Raw genomic sequence first — 25,665 nt, 5'->3', positions numbered from 1 at the left:
TTATACGTTTAAAGATCACTAATAATGCAAAAAAAAGGGATTTTTTTTGCGAGTTTAAAAAAAAAACATTTTTTTTTTATTTAATTCACGAATATATCGACCGAGTTGGTAAAGTAGAAATTTTTACCTTCCGAGCTAGTAATGTCGATATTCTACTTTACCACCAACTTTTTAAATTTATTTAATTCAGTTATTATAAATAAAATTATAAATATAATATATAAATAAATAATAGTATTAATAAATACTATTATAATAAATAATAGTTCATAGGGACTTATTTCTTAAATAAATAAATATAAAGTAAATTATTTTCTATAGGGGTGCTATAGTTTCCATATTCATTACCATCAGTGGGTAATGTAGAAATTTAACCTATCATTCCAGTTGGTAAAGAAGAAATTTCCCGCCAATTTGACCAATCGAAATTTAAAAATTATTTTACAAAAGAAAAAAAAAGTAAATACAATTTTTTACTAATAATATTAAAAAAAAAATTAAAAACAATTAAAAGAAGGAAATTTGGGATAAAGGAAGCATAAATTCACGATCTCTTATTTTATATACTAATTTATATTGTAGTGCAATAAAAACAACAAAGTTCCTGATTAAAATTAGTACAAATATATTTATTATAAACTATTTAATATTAAGATCGAGATGAATATACTTAGATAATAATCACACTTTGTTGCTCTTTCATTTTTTTTTCGTCTTCGATGAAAAATAAACACCTCATTTTTTTTTTTTATAATCAATATAATAGAAATTGATGACAAAATATTTTTCAGGGGACAGGGGAAGAACAAAGAGAGAAAGAGAAAGTATTTTTCTTTTTTTTTTTGCAAAAATTATGAAATTGAAAAAAGAATTCAGTTTTTAAATCGCAGACATAAACTTTTCTTTCTTTTTTTCTTTGTTATTAAAGAAAGAAAGAAAGAAAGAAAGAAAAGGCGGGAAAGAAGAAAGAAAAAAAATTTTTTTTAAATGAAGAAAATATGGTACAAAAAGACTTAAAAATAGAAAGAAGATAAAAAAGATTAAAAGCAAATTTTTTTTCGATTTTGCGATTTAAAAACTCGATCATTTTTTTCTTTCAAAAAAGGGGTTTAAGGGGGCTTAACGACTTTTTTTCAAAAATGATCGCCAATACGTTAAAAAAAAAAACGGAAAAAATTGGAAAAAAATTACATAATAATAATAATTAAACAGATCGAAGATGATGAGCTCACAAGGTTGCGAGGGGGGGGGGCAAAGGAGGGAAGGGAGGGTTTACATTTAAAAAATACTGTACAAGCATCTTCATCTCCTGGCATTTTTTTTCTCTATATATATATAACTATGTATATAAATTAATTCTCTAAATTTCTTTCTTTTTTTTCAACACAACGTACAAGAAAAAAAAGAAAGAAGAGAAAGAAAGAGAGAGAGAGAGAAAAAAAAATAGAAAAATTGTGTTAGAAAAAAATTCACTGAAAGGAGAGAAAAAAAAACTAAAAAAACAAAAGAAAATTCTTTTTGACATTGAAAGAATTTTTTTTATCAATCAACGGATCTTGCAAATTTTATATATAGAGTAAAAAAAAAGTTTTTTCGATCCGTTAAGTACACTTTTTTCTTATTTAAAAAAAAAAAAAAATTATTTTTATTTCTTTTGGAAAAAATATTTTTTTCCTTTTTGTATTACAAAAAAAGGAATTTTTTTCGTTTTTGTTAAAAAAAATTCTTTTTTTTAGAGAATGAAAAGGAAATAAAAATAATTAACTTTCTTTCTCTCTCATTAAAAAAAAAAAAAGAAAAAAAAAGTATAAAACTTTCCTTCTCTTTGAAAAAAAGTAAATTATTTTTCGAAAATTTCAAAATAATTTACTTTTTTTCTTTCGTATTTAAAAAAAAAAAAAATTCTTAATTGATTTTTTTTTAGAATGCCGAGAGAAAAATGAGGGGGGCAAAGGGGGGAAGGGGAGGAAAACGAATTCGAAACAAAGAAAGCTTTTTTTATGACGCGCAAAAATGATTATTTTTCTTTTTTTTTTTTCTTTTAAAGCGGAAAAAGCTTTTCAACGCTTCTTTCTTTTTAAATCGCTATTTACAATTATTTTCAAAAAAAAAAAAAATAAATAAAAAAAAGAATATTTTTCATCTCTTTTTTTAATTCTTCTTTTTCCATTTATTCTTCATCATTTATTCCTCTTCTTTCTCATTTATTCGGGGAATTTTCACCTTTTTTCCGTCTTTGAATTTATTTTCTATTTTTTTTCTTAATTTTCTTCTTTCTTTTTTTTTGTTCTTTATTTCTTTCTCTTCTTTTTTTCTTCTTTTCATAGTTTCTTCTCTTGTCCATTATTTTATTTTTATTTAAAATTGTCCAAATTTTATTCTCCTTTTCATTATTAATTTTTCGCTTTCAAATTTACATAATTTTTTTCTTTCGTACTTTTTTTTCCGTAATTATAAAAAATTTTTCTTTTCCCAAATTTACAAATTTTTCTTCTCTTCTTCGGCTTGATTAATTTTTTTTTTCTTCAAATTTACAAAATTTGCTTCAGCAATTATAAATTAATTAATTATCATTTAACAATTATTAATTATTATTTATCAATGAATAAATATTATTATGCACTTTTTCTGTATAAGAAAATTTTAACCGAAACACGTTTGGCTTCTTTTCTTTATTGATTCCTATAAATTTTTAGTTTTTTTTCTTGATTCTTTTTCTTCTTTTTCCCCAATTAATCATTCACACATTTTTCATTCATTCTTTTCTTTTTTTGCATTTTCTTTTTTCTAGCGTCAAATATTGAATTATTTTCTTTTTTTTATATTATTTTCAGCTACCATTTTTTCTTCTCATCTTCAATTATTATTATTATTATTATTATTGTTAATAATAATAATATTACTATTATTATGTATAATTCGGTAAAAAAAAAAAAAAAAAAAATATTCCGCGTCGAGAGACGTGTGACACATACACAGGAGCGAATAAATTAAATTAAAAAAGAGAGAAAAAAAATAAAAAAAAAAAAAAAAAAAAAAAACAACGTGAAACGTTTTTAACGCTACTGGTTTTATTACTTAAGATCTAAATTTGAGTTTTGTGTTTATTTTTTATTTTTACTGGCACAGAAGCGGTTCTCCTTTCTCTTCTTTTACACACATTTTTCTTCTTCTTTGTTTCCCCTCCCCCTTTTTAATTTTCTTTCATAATTTTTCCTCGATTTTCTTCAATTTTTTTTTTTGCAATTTATTTTCTTCTTCCTCTTCTCTTCTCTTCTTTTACACACACGAAATTATTTTCACTGATTTATTTTTTGTTTTAATTCGCGGAATTTTTTTTCTTAGAGGGAAAACAATAATTAAAAAAAAAAACCGCGTTAACTGCGAGTCTCTCTCGGCTCTTTTCGCATTTGGCGAAATTTAAATTGTAAAAGTTATTTTTTTTTCAATATTTTACACGACACTTTTTTTTTAGTAAGTTTTAAATTGTTCGTTTGATTTTTGTTTTTAATTTTGCTTTTTTCATTTACCTTCGGAGAACTTTTCCCGTAGACACTTGATTTTATGGACGAAATAAGTTTCAAGGGCCTCGGCACATTTGAAGAATGGCGATTCCTTTGGATTATAGTAGCGGCAATTGTCAAATATTTTTGTCATGTCGCCAATAAATTCACTTAATTTTTTGTAACTCTTGTCGTTTATCCTCAATTCAATTGTTTGTAGATCTAAAATATCAGCAAAAAAAAAAGAGAAAAAAAAATAGAAAGAAAAAAGGGAATTAGAATACAAAAATTACATTTTTTCAAATTATTTTAATTAATAAATTACTAAACAGAATATTACTAAAATATTTTAGAAATTAAATTTTTTTTATTCAATTATTAAAATTCTAATATTAATTTATTTTCTTTTTGTATAAATAATTCAATTTTTATTTTGAAAAATAACAAAAAAAAAATTCGAAAAGAATTTTCTCTTTTTTTGAAAATGAAACTTTAAAATTTATTTATTGAGGAAAATAAATTAAATATTAAAAATTAAAATTTAAAACTTACCCATTGGTTCTTTGATAACTTTATAATAATCAGGTGCCTCATTCGGATCGACAGGTTCCATAAACGGCCAAGCACTTTTGTGTTGCTGAAAAATAAAGAAAATAAATTCAATTTATTTTTCATTTTTAAATATTTGTTTTCGATGAAACAATGAAAATTACAATTTTTTTTTTTTAAATATTGATAAATTGGGAGAGAAAAAAAGGAATTTTTATTTTAAAAAATTCACCTGTATTTGTTTGATTAATTTTTTCAACAGATCGAGATCTTTTGCATTTAAATTTTTCATATTCGCAAAATTCACCGACGAATTACGTTGACAATTTGGACACACATATTCGTCAATATTGTCCGCTTCTGATTGTAAAATACCAACGCAACGACCGTGGAACCAGTCCTGACATTTGTCACAACAGATGTAAAACCTTAAAAGAAAAAGAGAAATTAAATTAAAAAATTAATAAATTATTGAAATAAATAAAATGAATTTTTTTTCATAACTAAATGTAAAACATTTTTATATACAATTTTGTCAAATATTTTTCGAATTTTATTTACGATAATAATTAAAACACATAAATAAATAATAATGAAAATTGTTATTTGGTAATAATAAAATTTCAAGTTAATTATTAATTTTCTAGATTTTAAATACTAATTACTAAATTTAATTGATTTCAAATTTTATTTTTATGGAAAAAGGAGAAAAAAAAGAAAACTCACTGAGATTCATCGTAAGGCTGTTTACAAAGGCAATAAAGTTCCTGTGTGTCTCTTGCGTGTCGACATTCGGTACAAACAAATTCCGAGAGAGTTTTACTCATTTCCTCGGTAATGCCAACACATTCACCATGGAACCAATTGTTGCACAAATCACATCCCACGTAGAACCTTTTTTTTTTTTAAAAAAAAAAGAAAAATTAATAAATTCTTTAATTTAAAGAAAAAAAGAAAATAAAAGCGAAATAACTGAAAGTAAAAAAAGAACATCAAAAAAAAAAAAAAAAGAGAAAAAGACTCACTTAGTTTCATCATATGGTGTCCTGCAGAGACAATAAAGTTTCTCTTTTTTGATTCGATTTGCATTCGCCGCCGATGAACCACCTGGTGGCGTTGTACTATTGCCGTGGCTCCTTCGATTTTTTGGTTTTCCCCCTCGGTTTGGCGGACTCACTTGTTGTCCAGGTTGCGCGTTACCTTTACGTTTTGCGCTTCCAACTTTAACCTCATCTTGTTTATGCCTCTCAGCTTTTGTTCGACTCGCCAATTCTGCCGAGAGATCCTTCTATCGACAATTTTACAAATTAATAAATAAAAAAAATTCTTTTTATATTTTAATTTATTTTCAAAAGAAAAATTAATTTTTTTTCTTTTTAAATAAATTAATTAGTAAATACCTGTATATCGATGGAAAGTTCCTTTTCAAGAAGCGCTCGTTTTTTGAGAATATCTTTTTTCAACATTTCCTTATGACGAAAAAGTAAAACATTCATTTGCGATGTCACCCTTGATTTTCTCTTTAAATCCTGCGAGTCGCGCAATTTATTTGGCCGACTCTTCGGCGAGATTTCATTCTCCTGCATTTCCAATTCATCACTTCGTCTTTTACTATTGAAAAAAAAATTAAATTAATTAATTATTTAAAAAATTCATCACTTCGTCTTTTACTATTAAAAAAAAAAACAATTAAATTAATTAATTATTTAAAATTATTTTTAAAACTAAATTTTTTTTTTGTCTCACTTGACGGGCTCTCGATGATGATGATCGATTTTCGGCGATGGTTTCTTCTTTGGTGGCTCCGTCCAATCAATGTCTTTATCATTGACGAGATTTTGTAAATTAGTGACGTTTACCGGTGGTGGAATGTTTGTTGTTGTTGTTGTTGTTGCTGTTGTTACAGGTGTTGTTGTTGTTGTCATTGGCGCTGGTCTTTTTCTCGCTGGTGTTCGTGGCGTTGTTGTAATTTGATGATGACTCTGATTACTTGTTATTGTATTTTCTGTGCCTTTCATTTGTTTCTCCTGATAACGTTGAAGTTGCAATAATTTCTCCTCAATTTCAGGATTTAAATTTTCTTGTTTCAATGCACTTTTAATAGCTGAAAAAAAGAATAAAAACAAAACAAATTAAATAATAATTTAAATAATCAATAAATTATTGCGTAATTAAATTAGTTAATTAGTAAAATTAGTAAAATTTACTTTGTTGAATATAATCGGGAGTAATGACAAATTTATTCGAAGCTTGACCAGGTTCTTTTTTCAATGTTTGCAATGGTTGTTGACCATTTGCCATTTGAATTTTTTGTGGTCCATCTTCGGTTTCTGCATTTCTTCCAACTTGTTGAACAACAACTTTTGGTTTTTCCGGTGTCGCAGGTGTAGAAGTAACTTCCGCCTTTATTTCCGTTTCTTTCTTGATAACTGCATAATTTTTTTATTATTATTTATATTTTCTAAATTATTACCTATTTAATTTTTTTTTTTTCTCCAATAAGTAATTTACTGGTTTTAATTAATTTCAACTATTTCTATTGATTTTAATAAGTTTAATTAAATTATAATTATAAAACAATAGTAATATTAAAAAAAATAATAATTAATAGTTAAATAAATAAATAAACAATAATCACTAGTTAAACAAATAAAATAATAATAAAAATAATAAATCTTACCAGGTGAAAGAGTAGGAGAATTTTGTTCATTTTCAGTTTCCGGTTCGGTTTTAGAATTAACAACTGGAGTAGTTGTGGTTGGAGTGAGGCCTGAAGTTTGCGCTGGAGTTGATGGAGTAGCCGGTGGATGAACAGCAACATAAAGTTTCGTTGGCCCAAGAACGCCTTGTTTGCCGGTGGTTGCTTGCGCTATTAAAAAAAAAAAAAACAATTTGAATAATTATAAAAGATGTTAATTTTAGATAGTATTTTTGAAATATTGTCCTCAAATTAGTAGAAAACAAGTACAATAACCCTAATGTTTCTTTTTTTCAAAAAACCAAATTTTTTCAAAATTATTTTTTTTGACTTTTTTGAAATATCATTTTGAGTATCAAAAAAAAAAGGTCTATGTCTATATTAAAAGTTACGATTTACTGTTTATAGAAACAAAGGTTAAGTGTAAATACATATTAAAAAAAAAAAAAAATTCAAAAATCAAAATTTTGAAAAAAAAATATTTGGAATTTACAAAAAAAAATAATAATATCATCATGGTAGTCGTTTTCTACTAATTAAGAATGAATGAATCCGAATTTTACATTTAAAAAAACATCCATAACCACAAAAAATTTTTTTTTCAAAAATTTTAATTTTTGATTATCAAAAAAATTATTTACGTCCATATTATCGAAAGTTACGATTTTTTATTGATGAAAACAAAGGGAAATAAGGCGAGTATCTAGAATACAAATTCGAAAAAAATTCAAAAAATCGAAATTTTGGAAAAAATATTTTGGAATTGGAAAAAAAAGAAAACAACTGCTTCATGGTACTCGTTTCCTACTAATTAAGGGTTAATGATTCCGAATCTTACATTTAACAAATCATCCACGACTACCAATATTTTTTTTTTTTTGAAAAATTTAATTTTTGATTATCAAAAAAATTATTAACATAATTGTTAATAATTATGTTATCGAAAGCTACGATTCTTTGTCGATGGAAACAAAAGGGAAACATGGAGAATTATTCAATTCAAAAATTCGAAAATTCAAAAATCGAAATTTTGGAAAAAAATATATTGGAAGTGGAAAAAAATAAAACAACTGCTTCATGGTACTCGTTTCCTGCTAATTAAGGGTCAACGATTCCGAATCTTACATTTAAAAAAACATCCACGACTACCAATATTTTTTTTTTTTTTAAATTTTAATTTTTGATTATCAAAAAACTTATTTACGTCCATATTATCGAAAATTACGATTTTTTATTGATGAAAATAAAGGGAAATGAGGCGAGTATCTAGAATAAAAATTCGAAAAAAATTCAAAAAATCGAAATTTTGGAAAAAATATTTTGGAATTGGAAAAAAAAGAAAACAACTGCTTCATGGTACTCGTTTCCTACTAACTAAAGGTCGACGATTCCGAATCTAATTTCAAAAAAGTAAAAATAAGAAAAAACTCACCTTTTAAAAGTTGTTGCTTCACCTGTTGCTGTACCATTGACAATTGCTGTGGTGTAAAATCGGTACCCTGCAATCCCTGAAGTACAATTCTTGGTCCCTGACTCGTTTGTATTACTTGAGCGGTAACACACTTGATAATCGTTCCCGGTGGATGTCCAACTAATAATGATGCCTCAACACTACCCGGTGTTGCCGCCGTTGACGTTGTTGTCGTCGTCGTCGTTTGCGGCGTTGTCACAACACTCCCTTGACTTGTATTTGTTGTTGTTGTTGCTGTCGTTGTTATTGTACTCGTCGCCGTTGTTGTACTCAAATTATTTGCCGTTATTGTCGTTGTTGTTGTTGTCGTTACACTTGTAATTGGTGTTGCATTAACATTATTATTATTATTAACAACAACATTTTCCTGTGTATTTTCAATTTTTGTCACTAATTTTCCAGTTGGACTATTTTTCACAATAATTCCACTATTATTCGTTGATGTTGTAGAAGTGGAATTCAAATGGAATATTTGATTACCAGCCGATGTACTTCTTATAATAACTTGATGCCCACCAATTGTTGCCAATTGTGCTTTACCCGAAGCGAGTTGTTGCGCCAATGTTGGATTATTAACAACAATTTGATTACCACCAACAACTTGTGCGCCACTTTGTAATATTTGTTGTCCTTGTACAATTTGTCCACTACTTGTAACAAGAATTGTATTTTTTGCCGGTGTTCCCGTTTTTCTTTGTACAATTTTTGGCGTTTGTTGTTGTTGTTGTTCCGTTGTACCATCTTGTTGAATAACAGCAGTTGTTTTTGCTGGTGTAATTTTAACAGGAGCAATTTTTGGTGCTGCTGTATTTGTTGTTTTTGTTATTGTCGTTGGTGTTGTTGAAAGTGGCGAATTAACGGGAGTATTTTGTTGTTGTTGTTGAGCTGTGGCAATTTGTTGTGCTGTTTGATTTGTATTTAAAACATGTAATTTACCATCGGGCATTTGTACCAATTGTTGACCGGGCATTAATCCACGAACTTGTAATTTACCATCGGGACCACGTAATATTTGTACACGTTGTTGAATACTTTGTAGTGCAGGATTTGGAGCCGGTATCGGTGTGCCAGTTACTTTTATTAATGATTGTTGACGATTTGGAGTTTGTGGCGATTCAGTCTTTGGAAGAATACTCGTTGGTCCCGTTATCATTCGCGTATTTCCATCAGGAGCTGTTTTTTTTTTTAAATAATATATTTTTATAAATTTTAAAAATTAAAAAATACTTTTAATAATTTTATAATAAATTTTTTTCGAAAATTGTTTTAAATTTACAAAAATTTGATTAATTTTTAAAAATTAGTTTCTATATAAAAAGAAAAACTCACTTTTTGTCATGTAAATTCGTCGTGTTCCAATTAGAGCCTTATTTTGCGTTGGTGTTGTCAATAATGAGGTAAGTTGTGATTTTCCCGCATTTGGATTAGCGGGAATTGCAACTTTTGTCACGACTTTTATAGCTCCATCTTTAAAAAGGAAAAAAAAACAACGATATTTAATTAATTTTCTTTAAAAAAAAAAACAAAATTATTCTAAAAAATATAAAAAAAAATTTTGTTTCTTTTTTTTTCTACCTTGATTGGAGCTGGTGGTGACTTTGACGAGTTGATTAGCGGGTAAATTTGCATTCGCTGGACTCTTGAGTGTTTCGAGTGCACGTTTTTGTTGATGTGCGGCGCGTTGCATTCGCAATTGTTGTTCCATTTTCTCTTTAATTTCCTCGGGTGTTTGTTTACCGCTGACGAGTTGATCGCCAGCGGCGGCCGTTGCTGATGCATTTCCACCCGATGACAATGATGAACGATTGCCACCAGTTGCAACTTGTGGTGTGCCCGAACGGCTCCTAGTAATAATCTGGGCATTAGCCTTCTCTAACCTAGAATGGACACAAAGAGACACACGCCAAGCGAAAGTTGTTAGTATTGAGCGCGCGCGTAAAAAATTGTTATGTGAGTTTACAAAGGAAAATTTGATGAACACAACAAAAAAAAACCATATCTAAAAAATTATTTTCCATTTTTTCCTCTATTTTTAGTATCAATTTTATTTTAATAATAATTAATTGCCCGTTAATTACAAATAAAAATAAACAAAACGGAAATTTTTCGTTCAATTTTTTTTTTTTTTTAAACTCAAAATAAGAAAAAATGGAAATATAATAAAATATATTTAAAAAAATAGAATAGAAATGGAAAAAATGATTCGAGAAGAGAAAAAAAAAGAAATGTACACAAAATGAATGAAAATATTCAAGAATGACATTAAAAAAGCAATTTTTTTTTTTTTTTTTTTGCATTAATTACTTTTGCCCGCATGTACTGTAAATAAAAAAATAAAACTAAAAGCAATGAAATGAATGTTCTATCACCATTTTGTTTTTTTGTAAATACAAAACAAAAAAAATATGATTTAAATAAAATTTCTAAAAACTATAAAATGTAAATAAAATTTCTAAAGTTGAAATAAAATTTAAAAAAAAATCCTGTGATTGTGAAAAATATTTAAAATATTAAACTATGAAATAATTTTGAAAAAAAGAAAATTCGAAAATGAGTGAAATAAAAATGAAAACAATAAAAGCGATGAAAAAACACAGTAAAGGAGAAACAAGACAAAAATTTTGGAAAACAAAAATAACAAAAAAACAGTGAAAAAAAAATTTGGTTTTCTCTGTTTTTTTTTTAGTTGAAAAAAATACCTGTCGCCGTATTGTTTGATTTCCCAGAGTTCGAGTTTATCCTCATCGACCCATTCCTCCGAGACTTGTGGTTCCGTACTGTGAGGCGATTCCGGTCGTTTTCGTTTTCGTAAACCGCTTCTTATCGAAGTGACTTCTAATAATTACAGAAAAAAAAGAATTAAATACAAATTTCAATAAAATTGCAAATTATTCTTATAATAAATTTAATTTGTATTTTTTTTTCTTACCTCGGACTTGTTTTGGAAGTTCCAATGGAATAAGAACTTTTCGACGTAAATATTGTGTTTTATCCAAAAATTGTCCAACATGTCGATGTTTTAATATTTCCAATGACATTATTTCCGTGTCAGTTGTTATTTGATGTTTTCCATCATTTGACAATGGTTTTGTTGCCATATCGTCCCATCTCAAACATGCCCACAATATTCTCAATTGAAGTGCAGCCGACGATAGAGATTTTAATCCCACTGTACGATAAAGCCAGCATGTTTTAAATAGAGGCCTCGAACACTGATACGGCCACACCGACATATTTGCCTACAAAACAAACAAAACAAAAAAATTTATTTAGATTTACCATTTAATTATTTACAGTACAATTAACTTGGAAATTTAAATAAAATAATTAAATTACCAAAAAAATTATTAATTTTAAGAACAAATTTTAAGAGAATTTTTAATTTGTAAATTAAGAGGAAAAATATGGAAATTAAAAAAAAAAATTGTGGAACAAAATGAAAAGAAAAAACCAACCTTTGCCGAATGATTAAATCCAAAAACGGGCGTTCTTCCACCATGTCGAGCGAGTTTTCTCAATTCATGTTGTGGCAATAGAAGAATACTACGATGTTTATTTTTTGTACAAAATGTCGAACACAATGGATATTTAACGGGCGTACGTTTCTTCTTTCTTTCAGCTAATGAAATGGAAATTTTCTTCAAATAAACCTTACCCTCAGTTGATTGTGCCGAATAAATTCTCTCTGAACCATCGGCATTTAATTCTTTTGCCACTGCAGAACGATGCACTGTTCGTCCTCGACGATTTACGATAATTGTCGTCGTATTCCCGGGAACACTGGCGAAGAAAAAATATATATTAAAAAAATTCTTTTTTACACTCAAAAAATAAAAAAAATTATATTTATATTTTTTTTTTTGTTTTAAATCTTACCTTTTTGTCTCGGAAGTGACTGTCGTGACATCAATGGAATTTTCCGATGTAACACTTTCCTGAGTTTTTTGTACAACACCATCGACTGTTTTAACAGTTTGACTAGTTGTTGTTGTTGTTACTGTTGTTGTCGTTGTAATATTACTCGTGACAATTGTTTCCGGTTTCTCTGTTTTTACATCTTTTTCTTCTTCTTTCTGTTAAGCAAACGAAAAAAAAAAAATTAACAACAAAAGTCATTAAAACAAAAATAGGAATTATTAACAATAAAATCAAAATAATAAAAAAAAATAACAAAAATAATAAAATCAAAATAATAAAAAAAAATAACAAAAATAATAAAATCAAAATTATAAAATAATAATAACAACAATAATAATATAATAATAATAATAAAAATAATAATATTAAATTAAATAGTAATAAAAGAAACCATTTTCAATTATTTAAAAAAATTAATAAATATATTAATAAAAAAAAATATATTAATAAATAATAATAATAATAATAATAACAATAATAATAATAATAATATTAAATTAAATAGTAATAAAAGAAACCATTTTCAATTATTTAAAAAAATTAATAAATATTTTTATATATTAATAATAATAATAATAAAAATAAATAAATTTGAATTAATTTTGTAAAACAACTCACCACTTCTAATTTAATTCGTTTTGCTTGCGGTTCATTTTCATCCTCATTTTTAGTTTTCACTTTCTCCAAATCTGAAGTTGTTGATGCATTTGTCGACGATTCCAAATTTTTTCGAATTGCCTCCTTATTTTCTTCACTGGCTTCAGTTTTAATTGTCACATTTTTATTATCTGCAGCTGTTGTTGTTGCCGTTGCTGGGACATCTCCAACTCTTGCTAAACTCGACAGCTGTTTTTTTTTTTTAATACAAAAAATCATTATTAATATTTTTTTTTATTAAAATAGTAAAATAATATTAAATTCAATTGTGAATATTTTTCTATGCAAAATTCGGAATCGTCGACCTTTTATTAGTAGGAAACGACTACCATGACGCTATTTTTTTTTTTTTTTAATTTGCAAAATATTTTTTTTTTTTCAAAATTTTTTCGATTTTTGAATCTGTTTTTTTTTTTTGACGATTTTCTCTAATTACTCTTTCTAACATTGTTAGACTTAGATTCTATCACTTTTCACTTTTAATTTGGACAAAAAATTAATTTTTTGGGTTATCAAGAAATAAGAAAATTTTTCTAAAAAAAAAAATTTGGATTTCGAAAAAAAGAAAATACTAGCGTTATGGTATTCGTTTTCTACTAATTTGGGGTCAACGATTCCAAATATAATATTCAAAACATTCGGCGATCTAAAAGGTGAAATACTTTATGCACTGTATACATCAAAGGATTAAAGGAAACTAAATTCAAATTTCTACTATCGAAAATTACAAATAATAACAATAAATAAAATAGCAATAATAACAATAATATTTACCTGATTATTATTCACTGCATTCACCTTCCTCATAAGAATAATAAGCTCCCGTTTTAATCGTGCCTTTAATAAACAAATTGGCGAATAACAATTTGCTGACAACAATTGTGTAGCACACGATGTTTTTTCAATTGGTTGCATATTACAATATTTCGAATAACATTTACTGTGTCTTGTTAATTTCATTATATTCGCATATTGTAAACGTACTTGTTGAATACGTTTCGATAAAACAATAATTAAATTTTTAGCTTGTGGCGTTATTGATTTATTTAATGGTTTACCAGAAATAATATTATTCACAATATCAGTAAGTTCAGGTGTTGCTGTTGTCATTGTTGTCGTTGTTGTTTCACTAGTTTCACTCCCAGTATTATTATTACGTTCCTCATTATCATTTTTCAATATTTGATTTAAACAACTTGGTTTTTCAATTTGTAAAAATTTCCTCTCCTCAAGTATTTTTAAATGTGTTCGTCGCGCTAAAAATTCATCAATTCGTGTTTTTTTCGCTATTTTTGGATAAAGTATCCTACCAGGTGTTGTTAACGCTTTCATAATATCAATTTCCTCCAAATTTATTATTGGCTCAAATACCTTTTGTATTTTCATTCCAGCGAGGAATGCAAGATTTGTACGATTTTTTTGCTCTTTTGTTGTTTGATTTTTCAAATCGATGGAATTATTTTTTAAATCAGTGGAATCTTTACTATCTGTCGAATCATTGGAATCTTTTGAATCATTCGATTCACTTTTTGTAACTGTGGAATCATTTTTCTCCATATCTTTATCGGAATAGCCTTTAAAACCATCGGAATCATTTTTAGAATCAATTGAATTGCTTTTGACATCGGCGGAATAGCCTTTAAAACCATCAGAATCAATTTTAGAATCAGTGGAATCAATCTTGGAGGCGGCGGAATCAGACTGAAGAGCGGCGGAATCTTCTTTTTTGATTTCATTTTTCATTTCCTCTTCTTTAAGTAATTTTGACTCACGTCGCTGTTGATTCCGCAAACTTCGCTTGACCCTCGTCTCCTCCTTGACCTCCACTTTTATTTCCTTGTCACATTTTTCGTCCTCAATTTTTTCCCTCTCAATTTTTGTTTCCTTATCAATTTTTAAACCATCAGAAGAATCACTTTTCACAATGGCAGAATCAATTTTCTTCTCGCCATATTCCTCGACAATATAATCATGCGTCATTGGATCCAATGCCAATATTTTAATACCATCTTGATCGCGTATTTGTAGCATTATTTTTTGTGCACCCTGTTTAAGATCAACTTTAACTGGATGATTTTTCAGCCTTCTACCAGCGGAAATCCACAACCAACCCCATTGACCGTGTACACGATATTCTTCACCTTTTTGTTTCCAAATTTGATGTTTCAAACCCAATGTGTATTTAACAAAATTATACGTTAAACGATTACGTTCCTCCTCGTCCTCTTTCTCTTTTTTCTCTTTTTTATCCAAACGTTTCTTTTCCTCACGTTCCAATGCAGTGACACGTTTTAATTTCACATGTCCCAATTGTTCATGCCAAACATTTGCAAAAACAACTTGTTTAATGCAAGCCTGAAGGACAATTAAAGCTCGTGCAAAATCACGTGCATTCACGCAAGTACCCACTGCACTTGTCCATGGTTTTCTCAATAGTGGCCAATTTGTATGCATAAACGATGCTTGTATATTACTCTCAAGTTGTAATATCGTTTGTCGTAATGTTGACACTAAAAGAGCACGTGTTCCTGTGATACTGCCAATCCATTTAAATTCCGACAATGGCGTTAATGAGAATTTATGCGATAAATGACGTTTTTTATCACGTTCCTCATTACGTTGGGGTTTATTCAGCGCAATAACATTTGTCGTATATTGATTGACATAGGATTTAAAATTATTGTCCATACCAAGTTTAAATAAATGTGTTCCCGTTGCGATTTGATGTGCTTTTTGACGTGTTAAACGTGTACTTTCGCTTTCTTCCTTTAATTGTCTATCGAGTTCTTCTTTATTTCGTCTTTTTAAATCTTCCATATTGAAAGTACGAGGGGTTAAAGAACCTGTTTTTGAACGTGTGAGAATTTTATGTGATTTACCGTCTTTAATTTTTACACCTTCTTCGTTTGTTGTTGCTGTAGTTGGAGTTGTTGGCGTTGTTGTTGTTGTTGTTGTTGTAGTTGTTGAGGTTTCAACAACAGTTGACGATAATTCCTCTTCAATATCGTCGGTCGATGATGACGACGGGGTTTTCATCATTTTTGCAAGATTCTCAGTACTTTCGCTAACTTCAATTGTATCGCCAATACAATCAGGAACTTGATTTGTCGAGGTTGAAATTTCATTTTCTTTATCGTCACTTTGTCCGGAAACAATTGCCAAACGTTCCTCCAGTGAATCTGTTCCCTCGTGCATTTTACGTACCATTTCCTCTGCTTCGAGACGTTCCTTCTCAAGTTTTTCCTCTTTTTCCTTTTCAATGCGCTCGTCACGTTCTTTTCTTTGTTTCAAAATTGTCGCTGAAAAGAAAAAAATGAGGGAAATTTTTTATATTTTTTAAAAAAGTATTTACAATTTTTTTTTTAAAAAAAAAAGGAAAGCAATTTTAATAATTACCATTTTCAACTTCGAGATAGGATTTTTTGTTGCCCTTAAATTGATTGGTGAGTGTTTCGGTTATTTCCATTTGACGGACAATTTCATCTTTATAATCGGATAATTCACGAAAGAGTGCAACTTCCATTTCAGTTTTATCCAATGCAGCGATTACTTCCTCTAATTGTAATGGCGTACTGTAATACCAAACTTCGCCGTCTTCACTTTCACTGTGAAATTGCATAATTTTTTTTTTGTAAAATTAGTACAAAATCAGTAAAAATATAATTTAAAAATTTAGTAAAACTATTCGAAAAATTTCTTGTAAAACTAATAAAAAAAGAAAAAAAACCAAAGGTAAAATTGTATAATTAAAAAAAATTGCAAAATAAAATTCTAGGTACTGATTTTTTTAATTAGTAAAGAAAATTTTTTTTTTTCTACTCAATTTTGCAAAACTTACATGAAAACTCGTCGTCCAAGGAACCAATATTTTCGTCCATGTCTGTCGAAGCCAAGATGTTCCTGTCGACAGAGAATTCCCTTTTTTTCAACGTCCGGAATACAATCGACAACGCCACTGATTTTATGCGCTTTGCATAGGCTACATTGCCAATCTTCAGTTGGTACATCGACCATTGGTGGTTCAACGCAACTCAAATGAAACACAGCTGGACATGTTTCACAACATAGTAAATCACCAAGTCGATGACAAACTCGACAATGATCATCGTAATGAACATTTCCTAAAAAAATTACAAAAAAAAAATTTATACATTTCTTCCCTTAAAAAAAAAATAGTACAATTCTTAAAAATCCCAATTATTAAATTTTTTTTTATTGAATCTTAATTTTCTGAATTAAAATTAGCTATGAATTCGAGGTATTTTTAAATAATTATAAACTGTGGTAATTTTAGATAGTATTTTTGAAATCCTTGACCTTAAATTAGTAGAAAACGAGTACAATGACCTTTTTTTCGAAAAAAAATCAATTTTTTCAAAATTTTTTTTTTTTTTTTGAGTATTTTGGAATTTTTTTTTGCAATTTCTTCTATTATTCTCAAAAATTACGATATTTAGTGCTTACAGAAACAATTGTTTATATTTCTAGTGTGAAGACTAACTGGAGTACAAATTCAAATCATTTAAAAAAATATCCATAACTACCAATATTTTTTTTTCGAAAATTTTTTATTTTTGATTATAAAAAAAAATTATTAACGTCCATATTATTGAAAATTACGATTTTTTGTTGATGGAAACAAGAAAAAATAAGGCGAGTATCTAGAATACAAATTCAAAAATCGAAATTTTGGAAAAAATATTTTGGAATTGGAAAAAAAAGAAAACAACTGCTTCATGGTACTCGTTTCCTACTAATTAAGGGTCAACGATTTCGAATCTTACATTAAAAAGCTTCTAATATTTTTTTTTTCGAAAATTTTTTATTTTTGATTATCAAAAAAATTAATACGATCAATATTATCGAATGCTACAAAATTATTTTTTTATGGAAACAAAGAGAAGTAAGGATAGTACCTAGAATACAAATTCAAAAAAAAAATTCAAAAATCAAAAAAATATTTTCAAAAATAATTTTTGAATTTAAAAAAAATACTATCGTCATGGTAGTCGTTTCCTACTAATTAAAGGTCAAGGATTCCGAATCTTACATCAAATAAAACATAAACCACTGTTACTATTCAAAACTACGAATATTTTTTTTCCAATTGCCTAAAAATTTCCCAAAGTAAAAAATTCATTTTCAAAATGGTAAATTCTGCATCAATAATTCATAAAACGAAAATTGTTTCTAATTAAAAATTCTACCTAATCATATATGTATAAATATATAAGTAATTAAATGATTAAATAATTAAAATAATTAAAAATAAATAATAAGAAGTAATAAAAATCAATTTTTTTTCTTACCTTCATGTAAAAGATCCTCCCGAACAGGATTCGTGATAAGGAATTGATTTGTCAAAAATTGTAGTACCTTAATTTTATCGTCAATATTTGTAAATGGATATTCACAATTGGCAAGTATTGTCAATATATTTTGATCAAATGTACGATCACTTTCAATATATGAACGTAAAACATCAGGCCATGTCATTGAATCGACAAAATATAAACTCACATTAACTGAATCTTTTTGATCCAATGGTCCAAAATGTGTTTGTTGTGAATCTTCCTCTCGCAATAATGATTTTATTAACATTATATGAATTTCCGTTAATAAATTTGTTTGATCCTCACACATTAGTGCTGCGCAAAAATCTTCAAAACGAAATGGCGTTAAACGTACTAATGTTTGAAAATGTCTCAATACTTCATAAATTGATAAACATGGCATGACAAATTGTTTTGGTACTAATAAATCATCTGATGATTTTGGTAATTCAAGTGTTGGTAATTCACGATTTTGTAACCATAATGGCTCGGGACTTGGCGGTCGTTGTTGTTGATTTAATAATGATTTACGTGGTGTACCACTTGTATTACTATAGCTTGATAATGAAAAATCACTATCGCTTGATGGATCTTGTTCTTGTATTGATTCCGATGAATTATCATCCGATTGTATTGGCTCTTCTTCGAGATCACTTTTTTCACTTGATTCATCACCAAAATCAGAGCCATAATGATATTCTGAATCATGATAATCGACATTTGTATTGTAACCACGTCTTTGATATGCACCTGTTGTATGTCCACCTGATAATTAAAAAAAATTTAATTATTTTATTTCCAAAATAAATTTTTTCATTGTTTTTTTTTGTAATAGAAAATTAAATTTTTTTTTTAATAATTAATTTACAAAAAAAAATTTTTCGTTCTTCGTAATAGAAAATCAAATTTTTTTATTAAATAATTCAGTTTTTTTTTATTAATTAGTTCTGTTTTTTTTAATTAATTTATAAATAATCGAATTATAATTAATTAATCAAAAAATAATTTTTTTTTGTTATTAATTAATAGAAAATAAAATAAATTTGTTTTAACTAGAAAAATTAATGAAAAAATATCTAAAAATTAAGAATAAAATAAAACAAAAAAAAAAATAATAAATTACAAATTTAAAAAAAATTAAATTCTTTTTTAAATTTAATTATTAAAAACTCTTACACAACAATTTTAAAAATATTCCACTGTTTTTTAAATTCAATTAATATTTATTTTTTAAAAAAAATTGTTTTAGTATAAAATTTAATTATTTTACAATTAAATTATTTTCAAAAAATATTATTTTAAAAACTTAAATATTTAAAAAAAAATCTAATTCTTATGGTGAATTATATTAAACTAATTGAAATTTTAATGTAATTGAATTTAAAATTTTAATTAATTAATTTAACTAATTTAATTGTAATTGAATTTTTCAAATTTAATTAATTAATTTAATTTTTTTAAATTAAAAATTCAAAAATAATTCAATTGCAAAATAATTGTATTTTAGATTTTAAAAAACGGGATAAAAACCTAACCTCAAAAAAAAATATATAAAAAAAGTTTTTTTCGCAAAAAAAAAAAATACTCTTAAATTTAATAATAATAATTTAATAATTTATATTATTTTTCATCAGACAAATTAAATTAGAAAATTTTTTTTTTATTTGCAAAAAAAAAATCAATTTAACGAATTTTTGAAAATAGTTTCCAGAATTCTGAATTTAATTTTAATTTTCTTGTACTTGTAAATTTTTTTTTCAAATCGAAAATTCGCGAAAAAATCATTTTTTTACTTCGAAAAAATTTAAAAAAAAAAAAAAAGTAAAAGTAATTCAACAATTAACATTTTTATTTTTATATTATTGAAAAAAATAGTCAAGAATTTAAAAAAAGTTTTACAATAAAAATTACCCGTAAAAATAAATAAATAAATAAATAAAAACAAGAAAAATCGTAAACAATGAAAAAACGTTGCGACAAAACCTAACCTCAAAAAAAAAAAAAAACTCGAGAAAAATTGAACCAATATGAAAAATTACATTTTTAAATTAAAGAAAAATTAAAAAAAAAAAAAAAAAAAAAACCCAAATTACAAAAAAGACTGCAAAAAATTTTTTTTTAAAAAAAACCCCAATTTTCAAAAATTAATCAAAATTATAAAAACATTTTTTTCGCTATACGAAAGAAAAAGATCGAAATGATGAAATGAAAAAATATAAAAATGGAGAAAATTAAAAAAAATCAATATGTAAAAAATTTACGAAGTTAATAAATAAAAATTTTGAAATAATGCAAAAAAAAAAACAAATTCTCTCACCTTTTCGTGAATTTCGTTCTCGTCCACCACGGCTTTTTCTACTTCTCGTACTTCGTCTGCTTTCCTCACTTTCGACCGGTGACGACGCCCTCGAAATTGTCGGCGTACCCGGTTGACTTGATGGCGTATCAATTCCTTTATTTTGTTGTAAATATTTTGGTTTTTTCATTAAATGATATTGAAATTTTTTTGGTCTCTCCATAACCACCGACTTTGGCGGTCTTCCACGACGTTTTGTCCCACGTCCCGTCATTTTTCACACCAAACTATATATATATATATATATATCCCACTATATATTACGACGTGAAAAATAAAACAAAAAAAACACAATAGCAAAAAAATTCACACACTTTTTGTACGTAAAATTTTTATCTCACTTTTCAAAAAACACGTGTCACAATTAAACATTTTTCAATTATTATTATCATTGTAAACAAATAAACATTGACATTCCCCCGGGAACACGCAACATTTCCCATGTTTTCGATCTCTGGTTTGCGCCATTTCTCTCTGTCTCTCTCTGATATCTCCCCCTTTTATTTCCGCGAGGGTCACGTGACCCATCGTACCGCCATTATTTCGAGAATGATGAAATTAACTTTTTAGAAGCCGTTTTTTATTTCGATTGTTACGGGAAAAAAAAGGTTTTTTCGTCGCGAAAATAAGGGACAAAATTTTTTTTTTTTTTTTTTCTATTTCGAAAAAAAGAGAAGGAAATATTTTATTTCTCACTTGACGTGAATAGAAGAGGGGAGCGTGTACACTAAACGAAATGACGCGAATCACACAAACACAAGGGAATTTATGAAACTCAACGCTGATTGGTCAATTGAGAAAGTCGCCATGACACCATCTAGGCAACATGATTTTACTTGTTCGATTGCAAATTTTTTATTTCTTTCGCAAAAACAAATTTAATAACACTATTAGTTTTTAAGAAATTTATTTTAAAACGTTTTTTTTTCACTAAAAATTCTTTTTTTCAACGATTCAATGCAAAAACCAATCACAATTCTCTTGACATATGTCCGACAGATGGCGACACGAGTGAAAAAAAAATCCTTTTTTAATTAACGTACCTCAATATTTGATTTATTTCACAACGCGAATTTATCAATTGTTTTTTTTTATTCACTTTAACACCTGACTATTGTTTTTATTTATATTTTTTTCTTCTCACCTGAAAATTATTCTTTTTGTTAGTTTCGGAGAAGCTTGCACAGAGGACAGCACTAGCGAGGTTTTTTTTTTCTTTTTCCTAAATACACTTTTCACATTTCTTTCACTTATTTCACAGGGGAATTTGAACACTTTTGTCAAATTCAAAAAAAGAATTTTCACATTTTTAATCACGTTAATAGAAAACACGAGTTTATTATTTTCTTTTAATCGAGAAAACGTGTGAGTTTTTGGATTTTTTAGAATAGCACACACAACTGGCACTTTGCTCAGTGAAGGTTCGCCATCTTGGATTTTATGCGAGTAGACGCGAGTTCTACCAACGTAAAGAAATTATATTCAATTGACGACGGTTACAATTTACAACAATGAAAATATGAAAATTTGAAAATAATTTTTTTATTATTTACTATAATTTAATAGAGGATTTAAAAAAAAATTGTTCCTTTTTTCTAAGGGATACATTAATCATATTTTAGTTTAATAAATTTTTTCACTAATGTTGCATTCTTGTTGATCACGTGATTATAGGTAAACGAACCGCCATATTCAATTACAGTGTTTATGGTCTTTTCCGCCTAATTAGTTGTCGTTGTTTGTTAATAAATTAAGTGAATGAAAATTTAGAAATTGAAAATTAAAAATTCCCTTTTTTTAAAGAGAAACAAATTTTTTAATAAACAATTTTTTCCCTTTGAAATTAGAAAAATTCGATAAAATTGTAACTAAATTGACTAAGAAGTGACGCGACGCAGTGTTGCCGGATGAAGGGAAAAAAAAAAATTTCATTTAACATTACTAAAAAAATATAATGTAAAGATAAATTATAGGGTTAATTTAAAAAAAAAATCTTACGGTTATTTTTTGAATGTAATTAAACGACACTTTAGATGGCGCGATAATTTTTTTTTTCTTTTGAGAAGTGAATTTAATCAACATAACGAGGCGTATAACCAATGGAGTGAGGTTTCAATTATAGATTACACGCGATTGGTCGACGTGAAAATAGCAGACGATAATGGCGCGAATTTTAATTTCGAGAATATTCTTTTTGTAAATGGGTTTCATTTTTTTATGTCTTCTTTATATCTTTTTTTATAGCTCTTTTATATCTTTTTCTTTATTGTTTTTTTGTTTTTAAAAATATTTTCTCCTAATAATTCTGTTAATAGACAATTTGTTTTTAAAATTACTTTCGATAATCGATAAGGCAGAAAATTATTTAAATAATAGAAGTTTTTTGGAAAATAAAAAATTAGGTTTATTAAATTAAGATATAATCAGGTAATTATTGAAATATTAAATAAAAAAGTATTGTAATGAATAAAGTAGAAATAAAAGAAAAGTATTTAGATAAAGTAGAAATAAATAAAATTTATTATTAAATGCAAAAATATTTGGCGCGAAAATTCAAAAACATTTTCGAATTTCTCCGCTAGGGGCGATTATTTTTTGACCCCCCCCCAAAAAAATCAAATTAGAAAATGGTTGTCTGTTAAAATTTGTTGAAAAATCGATCGATATTTACGGGCATATTTTTCGTTTTAATTAAAAAAAGGACTAATTTTTACGTGATAATATTTTTGAAAGAAGAAAAAATGAGTGGTCCAGTCGCGATGTATACGTTAAAACCAATAATGCCAATTGTTAATTTATCAAAGCAAAATAAAGTGATGTACGAGATGAACAATATTCATGAGATTCAACAGAAAATTATTGTCGACGAGAAGGAAAACGAGACAATTGTCACGGAAATTAAAGACCAGGTTACGAAAATTTTAAAGGTTTTTTTTTTGAAAAATTATTTTTGTAAAATTTTTACACCTACTAATTTATTTTAATTGCATGCAAAAAAAGAAAATGATGCAAAAAATATTAATTTTTACTTACATGATTTTCCATTTTAATTAAATTTTATTCAATACTAATTCCTTTTATGCTTTTTTAAATGATGAAACTAAAAATTTTTACCCTAAAATTTATTGAAGTACTTAAATTACTTTAATAATTAAAAATTGCGAGCAGGAATATTTTTTTCGGCACTTGGATTTACGAAATCGATAAAATAAACGAAAAATTAAAATTGAATCACAGAAATATAATTGCGAACAAAAATTTAATTTTGCTGACGCGACAAATAAATATATATATATATATGTATATAGAGAGGGAAATTGTAAACAGAAAATGTTTTTTTTTTTTTTTTTGAGGTTATGAACATTTTTTCCGATCGCAAAAAAAATAAAACTAATCGCATTTGACGCTTTTTGTGTATTTATTTATTAATATAGAAATAAATAAAATAAAAAAATGTTTGTTTATTTAATTATTTATTAATAGAGAAATAATTAAAATAGGCAAAAAAAAATGAAAATTTTTTATTCTTTCTTTTTAATAGGAAAATTCCGCGGAATTAAAAATTTTAGAACAAAGACAAGAGAAAATTTTATCTCAATTAGCAGAAATTAAGCAACAAGTCGCTATATTTCGCGATGTTTTGAAACAATCAAATGCTGAAATAAAAACAACAACATCGACAGTGCCCGTTATTTACGTAAGATAAATAATTAATTTACATAATTAAATATTAATTTACGATTTTCAGATTTTTTGATTTTATTTTCATAAAAAAATTTAACTATTTTTTAATTACATTTTAATTAATTAATTTTAATTACATTTATTTATTTTCATATTTTTAAATAATAAAATTTTTATTTTCAATTTTCAGAATCCCGTGACAATTGACATTATTTTAAATGCAAATCCAAAGAAACCACCATTTTCAATTTTAGCTTTATCCAAAATTTGGAAAGATTCCAGTTTTCAAATTCAAACACACGTGCATTCATCGATAATTGAAAATGTACCGGAATTTTTATTAACAAAGAACGAGGAAAATATTCAGAAAAATTGCATAAATTTAAGATTAATTTGGAGAGATGGTAAGAAAACAAAAAAAAAAAAAAATGAAAATTTTTATACTCAAATCTTTTCTAAAAAGCAAAAAAAAAAATTTTCAAAATATTTACAGAATATTTAAAAAAATTTTTACAGGCGAATATTTATATTTATTTAAAAAAAAAAAAGAAAATTTGTTCTAATAAAAAATTTTAATTTAAATATTTTATCTACTAAACATTTTAAATTAAAATTCCGTCGAATAAAAATTTTATTCAAAGAAAATTTTAATCAATTAATTTAAAGGAAAAAAAAAATTTCTTTTTAGAGAAAAAAATATTAAAAAAAAATTATTACAGTTCCAGATTTGACATTAAAATGTGGCCTCACTACAAGTTCAATTGAAGGCGAAGGAAATTTTCTAAGATATTTATCACGTCTTGTAAAAAATCATTCCTACGAAAATTCAGATCCAATTGAAGCGACAAAAATTGATTCAATTTTAGATTTTTGCCATTATTCATTGTCACAATCAACGAAGGATGTTCAATCGACAATTTTACGATTAAATGACTATTTAACGAAAGGCCCATGGCTTTTAAATAAAATTCAACCAACAATTATTGACGTTGCCGTTTGGTCTCTTTGCAAACGATTAAATTTAAAATTAACATCCCCAACACTCGCCAAATGGTTCCAACAGTGTGAAAAAACGTTTGTCTAGTTTAGTATATATTTATTCAATTTTATTTAGAATTTTTTTTTTTTAATTTTTAAAGCAAAATAAAAAAAAAGAACAAAATAATGTAAATAATAATCAAAAGAATTTTATGCAATTTAAAGATAAAAATAAAATGTTTTTTCAATTTTACGTGTGAAATTTTCATTTCTTTGCAAATAAAAATAAAAAAAAAATATGTATTAATAAATAATTATCTTGAATACAAATTTTCAAAGGGGAAAAAAACTTTAGTTGCAATTAATTTGTTAAGAAATTTTCATTTTTTTCCAATTAAAAATAAAAAATTTTTTAAAATAATTATCTTGAATATAAATTTCCAAAGGGGAAAAAAACAATTGGAATTTATTTGTTAATTATTTGGTTCTTAATTAATCTTTCCACTTTACCTTTCACA

At 26.3% G+C, this 25,665-nt stretch overlaps 2 protein-coding genes across 6 annotated transcripts; one reads left to right on the top strand and one right to left on the bottom strand.

The window, feature by feature from the left end:
• Positions 1 to 601: 601 nt before the first annotated feature.
• LOC127289155 (nucleosome-remodeling factor subunit NURF301-like) lies at positions 602 to 21,937 on the bottom strand. Of its 4 annotated transcripts, none has more exons than XM_051316937.1 (22): positions 20,447 to 21,936; positions 18,106 to 18,894; positions 16,635 to 16,917; positions 16,193 to 16,401; positions 13,571 to 16,095; positions 12,758 to 12,985; positions 12,098 to 12,294; positions 11,677 to 12,001; positions 11,151 to 11,460; positions 10,921 to 11,056; positions 9,797 to 10,098; positions 9,551 to 9,688; positions 8,183 to 9,394; positions 6,733 to 6,921; positions 6,260 to 6,481; positions 5,799 to 6,156; positions 5,453 to 5,663; positions 5,078 to 5,340; positions 4,779 to 4,946; positions 4,285 to 4,480; positions 4,056 to 4,140; positions 602 to 3,725 (listed from the first exon to the last, which is right to left on the bottom strand). In XM_051316937.1, exons 1-22 carry the CDS (start codon positions 20,697 to 20,699, stop codon positions 3,523 to 3,525), a joined length of 8,802 nt encoding a protein of 2,933 aa, XP_051172894.1. In that variant the 5' UTR covers positions 20,700 to 21,936; the 3' UTR covers positions 602 to 3,522. The 4 variants fall into 4 exon arrangements, with proteins under 4 accessions (XP_051172894.1, XP_051172895.1, XP_051172896.1 ...); XM_051316938.1 differs by having other exon boundaries at positions 5,078 to 5,337; XM_051316939.1 differs by having other exon boundaries at positions 9,797 to 10,065.
• A 1,156-nt stretch (positions 21,938 to 23,093) lies between these two features.
• LOC127289154 (aminoacyl tRNA synthase complex-interacting multifunctional protein 2) lies at positions 23,094 to 25,400 on the top strand. Of its 2 annotated transcripts, none has more exons than XM_051316935.1 (4): positions 23,094 to 23,412; positions 24,027 to 24,182; positions 24,360 to 24,573; positions 24,889 to 25,400. In XM_051316935.1, the coding sequence occupies exons 1-4, from the start codon at positions 23,227 to 23,229 to the stop codon at positions 25,251 to 25,253; spliced, it is 921 nt and encodes a 306-aa protein (XP_051172892.1). In that variant the 5' UTR covers positions 23,094 to 23,226; the 3' UTR covers positions 25,254 to 25,400. The 2 variants fall into 2 exon arrangements, with proteins under 2 accessions (XP_051172892.1, XP_051172893.1); XM_051316936.1 differs by having other exon boundaries at positions 23,095 to 23,394.
• Positions 25,401 to 25,665: the final 265 nt, after the last annotated feature.

Source organism: Leptopilina boulardi, unplaced genomic scaffold, assembly GCF_019393585.1.
Source record: "Leptopilina boulardi isolate dan_hultmark-lab unplaced genomic scaffold, ZJU_Lbou_2.1 LbouV2_4, whole genome shotgun sequence".
NCBI lineage: Eukaryota > Metazoa > Arthropoda > Insecta > Hymenoptera > Figitidae > Leptopilina > Leptopilina boulardi.
This window is presented reverse-complemented; position numbering and strand designations above follow the sequence as displayed.